The sequence below is a fragment of the Acomys minous genome, assembly GCF_964271855.1.
Source record: "Acomys minous genome assembly, chromosome: 11".
NCBI lineage: Eukaryota > Metazoa > Chordata > Mammalia > Rodentia > Muridae > Acomys > Acomys minous.
The window spans coordinates 78,599,874-78,618,622 of NC_140492.1; the positions used below are offsets into that span (position 1 = coordinate 78,599,874).

The 18,749-nt window shown below is 41.9% G+C and overlaps 1 protein-coding gene across 1 annotated transcript in view; it reads left to right on the forward strand.

Annotated features, from left to right (window-relative positions):
- Window positions 1-18,749, forward strand: part of ELL2 (elongation factor for RNA polymerase II 2) — a 66,582-nt gene that overhangs the window by 34,117 nt on the left and 13,716 nt on the right. Inside the window, exons 3-5 of the mRNA XM_084802015.1 lie at window positions 5,658-5,779; window positions 10,589-10,752; window positions 17,586-17,845. Of these exons, the coding sequence (XP_084658141.1) occupies window positions 5,658-5,779; window positions 10,589-10,752; window positions 17,586-17,845 (546 nt within the window). The remainder of the gene's footprint in view (window positions 1-5,657; window positions 5,780-10,588; window positions 10,753-17,585; window positions 17,846-18,749) is intronic.

The window sequence follows — 18,749 nt, forward strand, 5'->3', positions numbered from 1 at the left end:
TGGAGACTAGAAGAGAAAGCTAGTCTCTTTTCTGTTTTCCTCCCTTAGCACACATCTTGCTACAGAAAAAAAAAAAAAGAAGCAAGTGATTTATATTATCCTGAATTATTTATGTGAGTTGCCACACGACATGAGGTGGTGTTCCTTTTTATGGCGTCCACTATTTCTCTTTGTTGCATTTGACATTTTACACTACTCTCATCAACAAAAGTATGTCAAGAACGTCCAAATGTTTCTAGCCAGTATTAGAATCTCTCAGCCTCTGCCCTTAGTTTTTTTCCTTGTGTTTCCATACTTTATTTTTTCTGTCGCCCTTAAAGGTTAGCTCTTCTCCTACTTTCTGTCCCTGGCATTGGTTTGTACATGTGGGTTGTGCTGGGGCCATTTTTTTTTTCTCCTTCCCTAAACCTATCATGTGGGGCCTAGAGTCATAACAGCAGCTCTCATTCAGGTTGTGGCTTTCAGGTTCAGGTTTCTGTTTTCTGTTCTGATTCTGGATTATCTGTTCTGCCTCGGGACTGTGAGGCCTGTATAGTACATGCAAATACACATCTCTAAACCATTTTCTAGATTGTTAGGGAATCAGAATCATTAGAAGTCTGGGAAGAATTCGAAAGCAACAGAGAATCCTAATTCTTAGAGCAAGTTTTACCTATATCTAAGCTTAGCATGCGGTCTATACACTGGAGAGCTGACTGGTGATATACCAGTCAGATGACACTAAGAGACACACTTAGTGTCTGTGTCTAGAGGTGCTAGAGGGATGGAAAAAGTAGACTTTTAGGTCACACTAATTGGTAGGTGATGCTTTGGTTCAAAGGATCCACAGCCAAGAGAGTTTTGTTTAACCTGGCATTGCCCACCCTTATTTGAGGATAGAATCCCTCTTTTTTAAATAAAACTTCTGAGCATACTTTGGAAGCATGAGTGGAAGGAAAGCAGACACCAGTTCTAGTTCTGCATGAGACATTAATCAACAGTTTTTCTCATTCGGCAGATGCAGATCGAGTGGCTACTCTGTGCTCTGCACCATTCAAGATGCTGGCAGTACATTCACAAGCGCACAAAGGCATCTGTCTGCCTTTGCACAGCTTATGTTCTAGAGGTGGACGGAATACCATAAACATAATATGTCAGTATTACAAAGTGATGAGTGTTTCAGATAGCCACGGAGCAGAGAAAGTGGTCTGAGAGTATACGAGTGGCAATTTTAAATGTGAATATAACCTTGAGCAGCTCACTGAGCCTCTTTGTCTCTAATTTATAAAATGAAGAAATGTGAAAAAATGATCTGGCCTCCCCTGGTCCTGGGGTTCAACTTCAGCTCCAAGAACTGCCATATCAAACTATTTGATTGCTGGTTCATAAATGTCTTATGAGCCTTTACAGTCAGCAAAGCAGTAGCAGAAAAAGTTAGGTATTAAGGCTCTTAATTACTGCCAAGGAAGAGCGCTGCCATGTAAGTCTTTTGTAATATCCACAAAACAAAACACTCCAATAACTGAAAAGGCCTGACTGGTTTTCTTTTTAATCTAGCATATGCTTTGATCCAGTATGGAGTGGAAAGTATTTTTACTTAACGGTGGGGAACTTCTGCAGCTCAGGCAGCATCTACTTTGAAGAAATAGCACTGTGCATGTGTACGAGTTTCAGCAGTGGATACGTGCACTTCTGTCCTAGATCCTTAAGATAGCAGCTCTGCAACTTATGTTGAAATGACCTTTCAGACAGTACTCCCTTGCCACATGCCTGAGCCTGTGTCTGAGTAATTAGAAGCTCTGATTTACACACCATGGTATACAATGCCTGTGTTAATTATAAATGTCTGAAAGTTTCCTGAAACATTTTCTGTGTGGCTTTTTACCAAAGACAGACTGCAGTTGGAGAGGAAGGTTGTGGATTGTGGACCTAAGCCTTTGATGTTTAGGTTCTTGGGTTTGGAATGAAAATTAATAACTCTCTTTCCAATTATATGGATATGGAGGTATATTTCTACATCCTTCATCCTAAATAAGAGACCGAAATCACACAATCTTTAATACTTTCTAAATAATATTTTATTCTCAAGGTGCAAATTAGATGTAGTTTATTTGTATCTAAGTATGCCCTCAAGAATGAAATGCCTGTACAAAGTAGCACTTAAGTCTACAGCTGGCAAGTGTGTGTAGTACTTTAGCCCCTGAGCAGGAAAATTGACACTGGAAAAAGCAAGTTGTATATGACAAAGCAGGTGAGAGACAAAGAACATCACAACTAACCTAGAGGGCTCCAGTAAAGGCCGTATCTGGGGTGGGTCTGAGACCTTCTTTAACTCAGAGCCATTACAGAGAGCTAGAGTTTCAATAAAACTGGAAATATGCACCGTTCTACTATGACATATAGGAGTCCTCTCCCACAGTTTACCTAAATAGTACATCCTTCTCCTTTTCCTAAGGACCAGCCTTCAAGCTTAAGGTACACAAGAAGCAGAAGGGTGCGGGGAAGACGTGTGCTGTTTTGCATGGACTTAGGATCAGCCTGGAGGACTGGGCTGACTATCATGGGAAATCAGTCCTAAGGCCTAATTTAGAAGCAATCTTGCAAGGACATCCCTTGGTGAGAGAGGAACTTCTCAATTTTAATTTTACGTATTTTAAGCTTTTCCTCTAGTCGGGGGAATGTCGTTAAGGACTCATGATCTATTTGAAAATTTTAGCTGAATACGTTAAGTTTTGTTACTTCCATTTGGAGAAAGAAAAGGAAATGAATGTGATTAAGCCATATTTAAATAATAGTTAGCTATTCTGTGGTTTATATATTCTTGCTTATCTTTTCTGCCTTTTTAATCTTCTCATTGGAAGTTATAAGATGAAATAAAGTGCATAAGCTATATTTAAAGAATATTTAGTTATCCCATGGCTCGTAGGTTCTTACTTATCTTTTCTGCTTTTCAATTTTCTCATTGGAAATTAGACTAAAATACGGAGTCAAAGTAAAATGACTCTTTACCTTTGAAGTAGATATTTTATTTCTTTAAAGACATAATTTTCTGCCTTATAGAAGTCAGTGAGATCTGATTTCTGTTTTAAGGCTACAGCTTACCTGTCTCTAACCTAAAGCCTTTGGCTTTTCAGACTGAGCAATGCTTTGTTGCTGAATCTGTGCCCTGCGAGGTACCTGTTAGTGTCTCTGACTTCCCAGGAGATGCCAGGAATATCTTCCCAGATGTCTTAGAGACGTAGCCAAATCACCCTTTGTTCCATTTGAACCTGAGTGTAATAAATTTCAAACCTTTCAGTAAAGGCATTGAATCGGCTGGCTATACACCCATATTTCATTGTGATTCTCTCCTATTCTGGGACATACACACACACATACACGTTAGTATATACAGCATACACACATACACATGAGTACATACAATACATGTGAAGTACATACATACATATGTACATACATAGGCAAAATTTAATTAATGTTTTTTAAAGATAGCTATTATGTGGAGCTCTGTTAGACACCTGAGCTAATGATGAAGTATGCTAAAACTTCTTGCTAAATGAATAATATGCATTTATAAAATTTGATTATATTCTACTCACTTTAAAAATAGAAAAATATATATGATTCTAGTTTTTAAAAATATAAGCTGTAATCTAATAAATAGGACAAATCTTCCATACTCTGAATGGAAAAGTGGTATCTTATTTCCAAGCCTGAGATACACCATCGAGAAGCGTTAGCCTGCTAGACTGCAGCCTGACATGGCAATGACGCCTTAGCCGCTGTGAAAATCCCCCCAGCAGCCAGGTTCTGCAAGGTGAGATGGGGGGTTAGGATGGAAAGTGATAGAAGTGGATAGAAAGTGATCCTCCCTGGTCGAGGAGGATTTCATCAGAGGTCCACACCTTTCCAACGTTCCCACTTCCTCTCCCAGGCCTTCAGGGGAGGCTTTCGGTTGTGGTACTCCTGTCAGCAGGACCCTGCTCCTCTCAGGGGAAAGAAACAAATGAACACTCTCTCAGCATGTGCACGCACCACCTCAAAGTGGGGCTTGTGTACTTCTGTGTCCAGTACTAGCATCGTTTGGCTCTTGCTTTTCCCAGAAATATAGGATTAAGATGTTGTATGTATACCGACGAGGGATGCCGTTTGTACACCTGATAAGGAAGCTTGATAAAGAACCTGCAAACATAATTAAGACACGTGCAGGAAGGTGCTGCATTTTAGAGCTGGTAGAAACAGGAAGGAAGCATAGAGTAACCATAGCCCCCCTAAGAGATACTTACAGAGTAAACAGTACGTGCGGAGACTTGGTTCTTCAGGGATTGAGACTAAAATAAAGAGGCAAAGATCATTAAAACTGATGGATAATTGAAGCTGTATGATTATCTGATACACAGAAATCTCTCTAGCTCTACACACATCTTTTGAACCTCCTCGGAAGACATGCTTCCTAGGACTTACTTCTTCAAGTTCTTATTTCCTCAGCAGCTGTCTATTGCATGACTACCATTGCCAGACAACAGACATCAATCCGTTCTTAGCTTTCCTTCCTTCTTCTGGGGTTTGGAGATGGTAGCTCCAACTTTCTTACCTTAGCTTGAGCTCCTTTACATGGCTTAAGTCAGGGGTGTCCTCTGCACAGGCAGGGATGACACGGGGATGCATTCACTAGCTCGTCTGTGCCTGTGCCACCTGTGTAGAGCCACTGCACTCTGCCTTGTACTATTTCAGTAGCGGAGAAAACAGATTTTGAGCTGAATGGGTATCGCAAAACACAATGTCCCTAACTCCTTGTCTACTGTGCTACTAAGATCCAGTGTGTTTGGGGACTAGAGAGTGTTGGTGCATGTTTCACATACCCGTGTATCCCTTTGTTAGCCATCACTTAACACAGTGGAAGCCCATGTAAACCAGAGAAGAAAACTTCAGGTGCTGACAAAAGAGGAGCAACTAAGAAAAGACTCTAGTTCCCTGCCACAAGTCTTTAAGCTCCTACCATATGCATGAAATTATGGGGGGTGGGGGGGACCACCAGCACCTGGGAGGTAGAAGCAGGAAGATCAGGAGTTCAAGGCCTGCCTCAACTTGTATGAGTTAAAACCCAGCCTGGCTACTGAGACTCTGTCTCAAAAACAAATAGAAAGGAAACCATGTCTGACCATCTCGGAGCGTTGCCTAGGGCTCAGCTTGGGAGAGACGTGCCGTGTGTCCTCTGTGGACTGCTGACTCTGTGGCACAGACATGGGACTAAATGAGGGATGGTTCCCATCACTGGGACATCAAGGATGCCCAGCCGCACATGTGCTTTGTGGTACTAGTTACTGCTCTTCAGAAGTACAGTTCAAAAAAGTAAGAATTAAGATGTGAAATGTGTTTGCAGTAGGACAGCAGAAGACTGGACCGCTGAGTATACATACTCAGAGACCACTATATTATCTAGAAGCTATTCAGCAGGGCTCATCACATCTGAACAGGAGTGATTACCCACACTTATGGGTAGAAACGAAACAAAACTGGGATGAGTTATAGGCATGTTTGTCACGTTGCTTGAACTCTTGTCATTTAAATGCTCTGAAGAGGGATGTGCATCAGGAGGTTATCATATGAATCACTTGAGCAACAGCAAGGCAAAGCTTCATAAGCACTGAAGTGTTTCTCTCTTTCCCACCTTTTAGCTTGTCAAAATTCCCAAAAATGATCCCCTCAGTGAAGTCCACAACTTTAACTTCTACTTGTCAAACGTGGGGAGAGATAACCCCCAGGGTAGCTTTGACTGCATCCAGCAAACACTCTCCAGGTGAGTAATTCCAAGGGCGTGCTGAAGGGGGCATTTCTGCGTTAAGAGTGCTTGTTTTTAGTTAACAAAATGCTTATTAACTACTCCCTCAATGTTTATTGAATTTGATTACACAGCTCATTTATTTAAACATATCAACTACCTATCATATACTAGAAATTGTATGTCACTGGAGTATAGTCACAAAAGTTACAGAATTCAAAAATACTATAAAATAAGTTTTTAAATTAAAGTCAGTTTGGAAGATTTTTTTTTAATGTTCATTGTATTTAAGTAAGGACTTACGTAAAAGTAAGGTGAAAAAATATATATAACTTGCATGCTTTCTTTATACTCCTCTGCTCTATCAAGTCTTGCCTTAAGGGAGATGTTTGGTTGGTTGGTTGGTTGGTTTTTTTTGTTTTTGTTTTTTTTTTGAGACAGGGTTTCTCTGTGTAGACTTAGCTGTCTTGGAACTTACTCTGTAGAACAGACTGACCTCGAACTCAGAGATCCACCTGCCTCTACCTCCCAAGTGCTGGGATTAAAGGCATACACCACCGTGGCCAGGTGTGGTGGTACACGCCTTTAATCCCAGCACTCGGGAATCAGAGGCAGGTGGATCACTTCGAGACCAGCCTGGTCTACAAAACGAGTCCAGGACAGCCAAGGCTACACAGAGAAACCCTGTCTCAAACCCCCCCCCCCAAAAAAGGCATACACCACCACTGCACAGCAAGACTTCTTTTAGTTTTATTGCACAGACTGCCAGATACTAGACATTAATTCCAATAAAAATGTAAGAAAAAACTGAAGATAAAAGAAGGACAAAAGACTAGATACTCCCTAGATGCCATGACTTGCTGGCCTGCTAGACTTAGGAAACAATGAGCCATTTGCTTGCTCTGCTGTGGTTTGTGATAAAGCCTTGAGTAGGAGTGTGTATTCTGCCCCTGGATGAAGATGAAAGGTTGTGAGTATCAGTCCCCCGCAGTGTAAAGCTCTGACACTGGAGCAAAGTACTAACATTCAGTCCATATTTGTGGCTCATCTACATAGTACATGAATCTGTAAGAACTGCTGTGAGAAGGAAGCTGAAACAGGAAACACCTTCCTGAAAAAGCTCCAAACTGCTGTTCCCACTTAGCTCAAACTGCCTGAGTAGTATATATTGGTGTAGCTTTAAAATAATGGCCCCTAAAACTTTGGTATGAACTGCATATTCTACAGATTATACAACCTTTCCTGCACCATTCGCCTCCATATCTTCTGGCTACATTTAGTTATGTATATTGTTGTTAAAAATTACAGTCTCAAAAAAACACATGTACATATCACAGTGGGCATCATAGATACAGGGTATTTCTATCACTGTAGGAAGTTCCTGGATAGCACCGCAAAAGACTGTAGAGTAACCAGCTATCAGGGTCTTCTTTTAAGAAGCGACCTAGCCACAGTTAGGTAACTGTGTTAGGCTGTGGCTGGCCAGAAGAACTGAGTCTTCCAAATTTCTAGCCCAGTGCTCCTTATACAGCAGAGGCACTCCAGTGTCCAATTATGGTGCCACCACCTGAGATACTTTCAGGATGTTAAATTTTAGTTTATACCTAGTGCATATCACCTTATAAAAAGTACCCTGGACAATACTGAAGGAAGGTTGGTCATATACAAAAGTGTCTAAGATAAAACAAAAGAAGAGAAACAGATAATTTTGCAAGAGAATTCAGGCAAATACATTAATTTCCACTAGAAAACAAAGCACCAAACACTTTTCCTTTTCTGTCAGGCATCAGTCAGACCTTTAATCCTATCACTTGGAGGCAGAGATAAGTGCATCTCTGAGTTCCAAGACAGTCAAGTATATGTAGAGAGACCCTAATTCTCAGTCCAATAACTGAGTTACCTGTGATCCGGACCCATCCTTTCTAGTCTTCACTCTTATAATAGTGCCAAGTTGTCAATGGCCCAGGCTTTCTAGGCACAGGCTGAGCTCCACACAGAAGCTCAATAAATGGATATTCAACAGTAGTAACTGGTCTCCATTGCTGCCTTTCTCCACCTTCAAAACCTTTCTCCACCTTCAAAACCTTTCCCATATAAAATGGGGGAACTCTCAAGTCAAAATTATCTTCCAAAGATTCCTTCAGTGTACTTATTCACAAGCTTATTGAAAATGCACAGTTGAGGACATAAAGTAATGCCTACTCAAGTGTGGGAAGCAGTGATCCAGGCCAAAGAGAGACAAAGGGAACCACTGTACACTGAATCTTCCCGGTTTTCAAAGTTACAGAGTTGACAGGCACAAGTAAAGAATTCTGTGGAGAAGAGCTTCCAGCCTGCACAGCTGAGCGCTCCTTAGCTTTCATATAAAATCTCTAGTTCGTGACTGACATGAGGTCAGCTCATTCTCACTGACCTTAGTATGTGTCCCTTAGTAGGAAATAGGGAGAGGTGCTACAATGCAGACTCCCCGACACCAGACCTTCACTTCATTAAGGAAGGAATTAGACCTCCTCCCTGGTCCCCTTTGATTGGTTTATCAGTATTCAAAGCTACTCGAGTCTTCCTTATTTAAAATATATATAATTTTTTTCTCTTTCCTTTAGGGGCCTTTCCTTGCCCCTAAAGCCAGTGCACACATGAGAAGCTTTTTTTTTTTTTTTTTTTTTTTTTTTTGGTTTTTGGTTTTTGGTTTTTGGTTTTTCGAGACAGGGTTTCTCTGTGTAGCCTTGGCTGTCCTAGACTCACCTTTGTAGACCAGGCTGGCCTGGAACTCACAGCGATCTGTTGCCTCTGCCTCCCAAGTGCTGGGATTAAAGGCGTGCACCACCACGCCTGGCTAAAAATAGGTTTTTCTTTCTGTTTTTTCTTCCCTTTTTTTTTTGTTTGTTTGTTTTTCTGAGACAAGGTTTCTCTGTGTAGCCTTGGCTGTCCTGGGCTCACTTTGTAGACCAGGCTGGCCTCGAACTCAGAGATCCACATGCCTCTGCCTCCCGAGTGCTGAGATTAAAGGCGTGCACCACCACCACGCCTGAGAAGCATCTTACAATTCTCCACGCTGGTCCACTGTCCCACTGTGCTTTGTGAAGCGCTGTCATAGTGTCCTCCACACTGCATCACTGGCTGCACCTCTTTAGCATCGTCTTCTTTTCCTGTTTGCTAATTGCTGCCCTCCTTGTCCTTCAAACTGTCCCCCGCCCCTTTATTTTTTTGCTGCAGTAGGTGGGGCCTGATAGCTAGTCACCTGGACATGACCTTTATCTTGCCTTTCGCCCTCTTCCCCTCTCCCGTGTCTAATCACTGGTCAAACCCCATCAGTTCTGCCTCCTCCACATCTCTGGAGCCAGCTTACCTGTTTGTACTCTGACTACTGTGCTCTCGTTCAAAAGCCACTTCCTATCTCTGATCCTTCAGCAGACCACTGGACCCCTAACTGGTCGCAAATTGTTCACTCCTGTGATCCCTTTCGTCCTGGTATGTTCTCCATCTGAACTGATCTTTCCACAGCACAGCTGAGCTAGTTCTCTTGTGTTCAGTCTCTTACTCTTCAAAATTCATAACGAGCCCCCAGGCCCTGCATGATGCACTGTTCTCTACAGCTTCATGCCTAATTACCCTTTCTGCCTGTCTTTGACTGAACTGGATGAACGCCGTGCTCGCTCTGGGCCTGCACAGGCTGTCTGCCTACAGCACTCGTATTCATCTTCCCTCTTGTTCGGTCAGCTGTATGATGTGCTCAGACATCACTTCCTCTGCAGAGTCCACATGATTTTCCCAGGTATTCCTCGTTCCTTGCTTCAGCCACTTTGCCCATCTTTGTCCCCCACCAGAGAAGCAACTCCTTGGGGGAGGGGCCACCTCTGCCTTGTCCTCGTCCTGGGTTTTGTTCTGCCAAGTAATATTTATGGGATGAATTAAGTTTTTAAGAATAGTGCTTATAAAGTTATTGGCAATGTTTACAGAAGTTTAGTCAACTTCTCAGTGCCATAACAAAGTTGTTCCATTCCGTTTGGGAAGAGGAACAGAAGTGCCATTTTCAGTACATAGTTTTCAGCTTGCTGTAAGGCGTATTGTATTTTCCTTTAAAATATTACGCGTGACTTTACTGTGATCTAAAAAGTGAGAACATAAACATTTTAAATGATCACTACATTTTAAAATTAGTATTAGTGACGTTTAGGATTGCATTATTAGAGCTGTTCCATGTTACTTTAGAAGAAAAGCCATCATAAGAGTCACTGTTAGCATCCATGTTTGTTTTGATGTTTTCTTTCTTAATGTATGTTTCAGCAAGGACCACTTGCCCCAATTTTTTGTTTTGTTTTGCTTTGTTTTGTTTAGTATTCACTATATAGAGGTTTAAGGAAGTGCTAAATAAAGATTCTACAAATTTTAGCTCTACTACTAATACATTATTGGAAATAAAAAGATTGTTGATAAAGTCTTAACTTGTCCTCTCTAAAGCATATATATCTTTTTTTTTTTCCTAAAAAAAGGACTGCTTTAAGCATTGCTCATGTCTATGGCAGGAAAAGTTTAAATCCAATTGAAATAGAACTCCAGGGCTTGCTGGGACACTCATCTTCACTGCAGCACGGTTGTTCAAAGTTCAGTTTGGTCTGTAGGAGCTCATTTTACCCATTCTGTTCAGAATATGAAAAAGAAAGTAAGGGCATAAACATTTTAAATAATTGTATTTAAAAATCAGCATCAGCTGTTTTAGGATTGCTAACTTATTTAAGCTACTGATTTTAGGATAGTAAGATTCTTGTTTGCCTGTCTTGTGAAAATGAAAGTCATCTCTAACAAAGCCACTGTCTTGTTTGACAGCTCTGGAGCCTCCCAGCTCAATTGCCTGGGATTTATACAAGATAAAATTACAGTGTGTGCGACAAACGACTCCTATCAGATGACACGAGAAAGAATGACCCAGGCAGAGGAGGAATCCCGCAATCGAAGCACAAAAGTCATTAAACCCGGTGGACCATATGTAGGTTTGTATAGACATACTCCTTCGTCATACTGCTTGAATGGACAAATTCAAGATGGCTGTACATAACTGGTAATACTAAGACCCAAGACACAGAAATTAATTTTCAGGACATTTTCCACAACATGGTTCAAAAAAAAAGGCATCCTTCGCCCTTCGGGCTGCTGATAAATTAAAGAACATATTTTAACGTTTTATGACTTTTATAATTCTTGAAACTTCTGCAGTACTGGGGTCTGGTCATGATACTGCATGAGGTTGTGATAGTGACCTTCAGTGTTTTCCTTGTCGTTGGATGATGTAAGTTCTATGATGGACAGTGCGGTTCCTGTTTGTAACTTTATAGGGCTATTTTATGTCAAAATCTATTAAAGAAGCGTAAGTTGATACCTGGCCTTATAGATTTGGCTTGTATTTACAGAGGATTATTATACAATAGTGAACTTGTATTATAAAAGTGCTTATGCTGGAGTGTCACAGCCAAGCAGCAGGGTGATGCTTCTCCAGTCACAATTAGGATCCGCATTCTCATCTACCCAATAATTAAGACCCCACCCCACCCCATCGGTTTTATCATCAACACATGCAAATGTTCATCGGATGGAAGGGAAGCAAGACTAGATCAGCAAGATGAGTGTGCCTTTTATGGGCAGTGTCCTGAGCCTCTAATACAGCAGTTCAGAGTGATTAGCAAGAACAGAATGGTAGAAGGTGAGCTGTTCAAGGCTCCAGTCACTGTGGTGTAAATGATGAACAGATATTAATTTGGAAAGGTGAGTGTTTCCACAAATGGTTTCTTACAGACCCAAATCCCTTAGCCAACACCTTTCCAGGTTTGCTGTAACTGCTCTGATTTTCGCGTTACTGATCTAGCTATGTTGCCTTCAACTTTGAGAGGCTCCACCAGTGCCTTTAATAAGTGTCTTTGGAACAAAGCCAAACCTCCTGGGACTTGGTGCTCAGCTTAGATACATTTAGTTTGGTCTAACAACAATTCATGGCTTCCCCAAGCGTCTCTACCCGCGGGACTCAGCACCCGGACTAGTAAGTTACCAACATTGAGATTTTTCATCTTCCCTTTCCTGTGGAGTGAAGTAACAGGTCTCACTCAGCTGCCTTTCTTTCTCCTTTCTCCTTATTAAATAACTTAATTAGCTGTCTGTGTTAATAGGCTAAATCTCAAATTATTTTTCAATCCATAAGGTTTTCCTCCAGTTAGCATTTGAAGTATAAAGTGTGAATTGTCTGGCACTGATTTTTAAAAGTGTTGTTTTAATCTAATGCCATCATTTTATAAACAACAAAGCAGTTAGTGTAGAACACTCAGATCATCAAAATGACTTTTTCCCTAATATAACTAGCTGCGAACTCTCACCTAGATTTAGTCTTAAGCTTGAAAAGCAGCAAATACTACCATACTTTTCCCACTGTGTTGGTGACATATTTTGTTTGTTTTGAAACTGTAGGAACTATGTACAATTCACTTACAGTTTACACAACTAGTTTACAAGGTGCACGTGGGCTTGTTTGGTTGCTTGCTCACTTTGGAGCCCAGGGTAGCCTGGGGTAGCCTGGAATTTACTGTGTCAAACAGGCTGGCTTCCTGTTTGCAAACATCCTGCCTCAGTGTCATAAGAGGTAGGATTACAGGCATGAGCCCCACACTCAACTAATGTGACAAACATCTCAACATCCCGGAATCCTTCTGACTGTGCACTTTCTAATGGTACCAGGAAGTTCACAGCTCCCAGGGTTTCTCATGGGGTTATAATTTACATACGCCTTTGGGGTGGCCCAGTATAAGGTTATCAAAGTTTAGGTCTAAACCAAACTCTATCAAAGCCCTGCAGTTTTCTCTTCCATCCTGCGTATCCTCTTTATTCCTTTCCTCCCAGCTTTGTCTGCAGTGCCCTAACCACTCACTGTCACTGCACAGGGCTCTTCTCTGGTCTGAAATCATGTCACTAGCCTCCCCAGCCAATCTCTCTACGTCACCTAACGCTAGCTCCCTTTGACTTTCCTTCATGTGGCCTGTGTTGCAACCTTTTAGTTATTTCTATTTGTAATCTCTGGACTGCCTCTGGTTTCTCACCTTAGAGTTTAAAGCCAAATAGTATTATTAGTGAAAGCCAGATGAACTCTGAAGACTTAGGGTCCCATTGAATTTTCTGTTGTTTATTTGGAGTTTTACTCTACCTGGATAATTTGCAAGTGAGGTTTTTCTATCACCTTTACCACTTGATCCTTTCCTGCTAGGCAACTCAATCTGTATTTTCTTGCTTTTTATAAAACTTGGCTCATTCAGTTCTATAAAATGTATAGTGTTAATATTACTCAGTATTTATTGGGTGCTCATTATATACAAGGTATATGTCAGTACTTTGCAGTTCCATATCTGAGATACTCTGACCATCTCTCCATTTTACACACCTAGTTGTTGGGCTCAGGGGGGAAAAAAGGTAATGATATGCACATGTCCTCATGAGCAAATTGTATTCTCGTTCTTAAATAGCAGGAGTTACCCATGTAGCTTATAATTGACTGTGCCATGTAAAATGACACCAAACGCTGACCTATGCCAGCCTAGGTACCTGCAGAACAAGGTTCCTTTCAGTGGTGTGAGCCTGGGTGGAGGCAGACAAGAGTCATGCTGGTCCTGCTGTGGTGTGGTGTGGCACAGGTCCAGGCTGGGCCTCTGCCAGCTGAGCTAGGCCACAAGCCAAGCTTAAGGGATGAAGTCTGTACGGCTAGGAGTCTAGGGGTCACCTGGCCTACTTCCCTGGGCTGTTGAGCTTCTGAAGCTCTCTTGTAGGAAACAAAGAGCAATCCTGTTGGTCTGGAGAGGAACCAGGGATGGCGCTTTTACTTAGACCACATGATGGTTACCTCTTTAGTAGCCTTCTACTCTGGCCTTGGTGTCAGTAGTGAGAATTGCCATCTTTTTGTGAGAAGACGCCACTAATCCCAAGCACTTTGTTTCCTGATATGGCAAATCTGCCTCTTGACTCCAACCTAAATTCTGGAGAATTGGTGGAGAAAAAAAAATCTTTGTATATATTGAAACTTAGGTAGGTGTGGAAAACAACCCAGCAGATCTGATATTCATGATTCTCTTCTCAGTTTCCTCGCCTTCCTTATTTTTGATGAGTGAGCATATATTTGAATGATGGAACTAGTTACTGACTACCTTAATTTTCTCAGCTAGTAGATAAAGGAGTGGCTGAACTAGAGAACATCTAAGATCTGTTGTCATTCTGACATTTTTATGCCAGTTCTGATCTGGGGTGTGTGTGTGTGTGTGTGTGTGTGTGTGTGTGTGTGTGTGTGTGTGTGTGTGTCTGTCTGTCTGTCTGTGTGTGTGTGTCTGTCTGTGTGTCTGTCTGTGTCTGTGTGTGTATGTGTCTGTGTGTGTCTCTGTGTGTGTGTGTGTGTGTGTGTGTGTCTCTGTGTGTGTCTGTGTGTGTGTGTGTGTCTCTGTGTGTGTGTGTCTGTGTGTGTGTGTGTCTGTGTGTGTGTGTGTCTGTGTGTGTGTGTGTCTGTGTGTGTGTGTGTGTGTGTGTGTGTGTGTGTCTGTGTTAAACCTTTGAAAGAGTACCACAGGTGCCAGATGGGGCCAGCAGAGACTATTGTAGAGATTAGGTATTTAACCAGAGTCGAAGCTGTCCTTGCTGCCCTGCTGATAGTATCGACAGCCTTGAGTCTCCATTGCTGAAGGTGCTGGCTAGTTTCCATCAAGCAGAAAAACAACTACAGAAGATGGCTGTGGCTCCTACTCTCTTTCTGGTGGCCTACTTTAACATTTTCCTTTCACATTGTTTACTCAGAGCCACTGGCTGAAGGAGAAATCATTTTACCATCTAGTATTAAATGGAGGAACTAGAGATGGGCTCATAAATGTAGCAGTGATTCAGCCCTAGCCCCAGATTAGCCAGCCCTGTGGGTACCACTGCTGCTGTATACAAAGGAGCCCAGGGAATTGATTAGCAGTTGGATCTGGAAAGAGAATTCACTTTTCCCACAGGCTTTATTTTAAAAAGGGCCTTTCTGAGGCAAATATTAAAAATAAAGAATACAGCTGCCCTGCCGCCTTTGAACGTAACATCTTTCCACTTTACTTTTTCTTTAGCATCTCAATTCTATTGATATTTATATCACTAAGTGTTCTTTGTCTACAGCATCTTGTTAGTCTTGGGGTCTCCTTCCTGATTGAACAGGCACAAAGGTTTGGGGAGACAGCAAGCATATGATGCTTAAATGCAATTCAGTGCCAGTGTTATTGGGTTTCAAATAGTTCATCCAACCATTTGAAAGGCATGGCCACCCAACCAACAGCCGCCTGAAGGAGTGGTGAAGTTGGTGTATTGGGAGCACTAGGCCTCAAGTGAGACTGAGTCCTCTCCCTCCTCAGAATCCAGTTTTTTATCAAATACCATACTCTCCTCCCTCCTTGAGGCAAAATGAGCCTCATTTCTTTTTTGTTTGTTTGTGTCTTATGCTTGCTTCTCAGAGGGTGAGAGTAAACCCAGCAATCCCTGAGGCCATTTTGAGACCAGGGATCTAAGGTAGAGCAGGCAGGAAGAGTGATGGAACTGTTCGTCTCCAGCTGGCTTCATTCCTTCTCGGTGACAGCTTCATTGGAAAAAGACTTAAGCAGCTTCTTTTCTACAGAAATTGGCAAGCGGGAGGGAAGTGTGGAATTTAGATTATTTCCTAAAGTATCTAGACTCTGACCCTATTTTTTCCTCCAGAAATTTCTACTGAACGATCAGAGAATGTGATGGTAATACTGTCACAGCTGAAAAATGATTTACATTTATGGATTCCCATGCGCCTTCGGACTAGCAGTCTGGCAATTTGGGAAAGTAGAGATGTGTTGACTCCTGCGCCTCTGCTTGCGCAGTTCTGTCATTAGTACTGACTCATTGTGCTGGTGGAAGGCAGCCATGGCCCTGCCCTCACAGAGCTTACAGCCCAACAGGAAACAGCAGGACAGAATTAGGCATTTGGTCATAAAACCTTTCCCACGAAGAGGTACAAGTGAGGAGATTTGGGCGTAATCACAGGCCTTCCTACCATGCTAAGTAAGCACTTTACTTTTTTTTTTTTCTTTTGGGTTTTCGAGACAGGGTTTCTCTGTGTGTGTAGCCTTGGCTGTCCTAGACTTGCTTTGTAGACCAGGCTGGCCTCGAACTCACAGCCATCCACCTGCCTCTGCCTCCCGAGTGCTGGGATTATAGGCATGCGCCACCACGCCTAGTTGCACTTTACTATTTTCAGCATCTTCCACTGAAAACCCCAGATCTCTCAACTGTGAAATAGAGATAAGGCTCGCCTTAAAAAAAAAAAAAACCTACTGGCTTGAAGCTTTTTAGTATATATAGCCTTCCCTTCACCACATTATAATTGGTGCATGATAAATATTAGTCCTTTTCCATCTAATGTTGGTCCAGCATTTTCTAAATTATAAAATATATAAAACATGGTTATATGTCTGCCTTTAAAACTTTACATAATTAAATTTAGTTGTCTTATGAGGCAGTATCCCTTAGTGCTGTGTTCCTTCACTAGACAGTAATTTCATCTGGTAGTTGCCATCGCTTGTGTCCAAATTGCAAAGAACTTGACCAGCTGACAGAAGTTTCCTAGGAATGAGGTAGGATGATTCCTAAGTTCTGTCTGGGCCCAGCCTGGAGAGAAACAGTAGATTTACCCAAAACTGATTTCTCTTCAGACACAGCTCATGAGAATTGCTCTTACTTATCCGTCGTTTGTACTTTTTAGACTTATTTCTAGTGCAGTCACCCCATTTGTTGCGTTCATTCCCAGTTCCGCTTCTCCTTAACCAGACAGGATGGAGTTGGGCATAAGGTGTAATAAATAAGCTAAGAGATTCCAATTTAGAAATTATGAAGGATTTTATGTTGCTTTCTGTCCTTTACAAAGGAGCAGTTACTAGAGACAAGTAGGATGTGCTATCCGAATAGATTTGAGTAGGGAGAGTTCTTAGGTCACTTCCAGCACACGCTTTCTAGAAGGTGCCACTGGCCACTTGTCAGTATTCTGTCCAGGCAGAAAGTGTTACTGACACAAACGACACTGGCCCTGAGGGAGTGCTGTCTTCCTGTACCATTTTCCATGCCTGTACCTGACCTGTCTGTGTAGTTTATAACAACAGGCCGATTGTCTTCTCTTCTGCGGTGTGTGTGTGTGTGTGTGTGTGTGTGTGTGTGTGTGTGTGTGTGGTTGGTTGGCTGGATTTTACTCCTAAAATGTGTTACTGCTTAGCGAGAGGGACCATCTCTATCTCTAGTGGCTCCCAGTATGCGCTGGTTCTACACTACTGCCTGGGGTAGTGTGTTTTCTTGCGAAGTCTGACACGTGTTTCCTGGTGTTATTTATTGTGAGGCAGTATCCCTTAGTACTGAGTTCCTGTTTCTAGTCACATCTGCTCTTTTAGAAGTGATGCTTTACATGAAGATTTAAGTACTGTATGGGCAATGCAAGGCAGCATCAGAATTACTCTATTTCTACCCGTCGGCAAAGAGTTAGCAATCTGACGTGTTCTGTTCTGTTGTTTGTATCACTAATTATTGTCCACGTGTAGCTAAATGGCAAAGACACATCTCTAATACTTACTTTAAGAAATGATCCTACTCCATATTTTAGGCAGCTTCATTAGAATACTTCCTGTTGGTATGTTTCTTCAAAGTAAAATTTGAAATAAAATGACATTTTTTTCTAGAAATTTAAAGTTACCTAAATTGCATGCGGAAGCTGAAATGCTCATTATATTACAATGCATAGATCTGTAACAGTGTCTTTTCCACTGAACTTTAGGGAAAAGAGTGCAAATACGGAAAGCACCTCAAGCAGTCTCAGATGCAGTGCCTGAGAGGAAAAGGTCAACCCCCATGAACCCTGCAAATACAATTCGAAAGACACACGGTGGCAGCAGTGTTTCTCAGAGGCCATACAGGGACAGGGTCATTCACTTACTGGCGCTAAAAGCCTACAAGAAACCTGAGCTGCTTGCCCGACTGCAGAGAGATGGTGTCAATCAAAAAGACAAGAACTCCTTGGGAGCAATTCTGCAACAGGTGAGGACAACTAGACGTGGGATGTGTGGGTACCTCCTGTTGAGCTTCAGAGCACTCGGTGGGTGTGGCCTAGTTGATATAGTGCTTTCCTCGTGGGCTTGAAGCCCTGGATTGACCCCCAGGACCTCATAAAAACAGCACATGCCTATCAGAGCACTCAGAAGGCACAAGAATCATCCCAAGTTCAGGACCATCTGTAGCTAGAGTGAGTTCTGGCCTTAAAACAACAGGTAAAACCTCTGCGGCTCTTATTATTAATATTGTCACTATTTTTGAGACAGCGAAATCTCATGTACAAAATATAGCTCTCGAATATTATTAAGTTAGGACATCAGGGTTGTTCAGTGTAGCTCTGGCTGTCCTGAAACTCTCTTTGTAGAACAGGCCTGCCTGTGCCTCCCTCTTCTGGGATTAAAGCTGTATACCTCCACTGCCCGGTGAAAATAATTTAAATTTATATTTAATCTATATGTCAGATAGCCCTTATTAAAACTAAAGAGAAAGGATAAAAAGAGGAAATGAATGTGAGAGAGAGAGTGTTGGATCAGCCTTCTGTTGGGGAAAGAGAGCCAGGTTGCATATCACAAAATACATGGTAAGTACATCTCCAGAAAAATCTGTGTATCACCTTCTGAGACAGAAGATAAATAGGGCAAAATGACAGAGAGTACAAGCTACTACTGTGTTTTAAGTATGGACAGACATATCTTAAAATGGAAATACTTGATCCTGAACAATTGGGTCTGAGAGTTATTGATGAGGTTTTTTGCAGAATCATTGAGTATAGTTTCATCCTAGCTATACATTTCAATACCCCAAGGACCCTTTTAAGAAGTGCATGTGCTACCTGGGAGGTAGTGGTGGCAGTGACTATGCACGCCTTTAATCCCAGCACTCAAGAGGC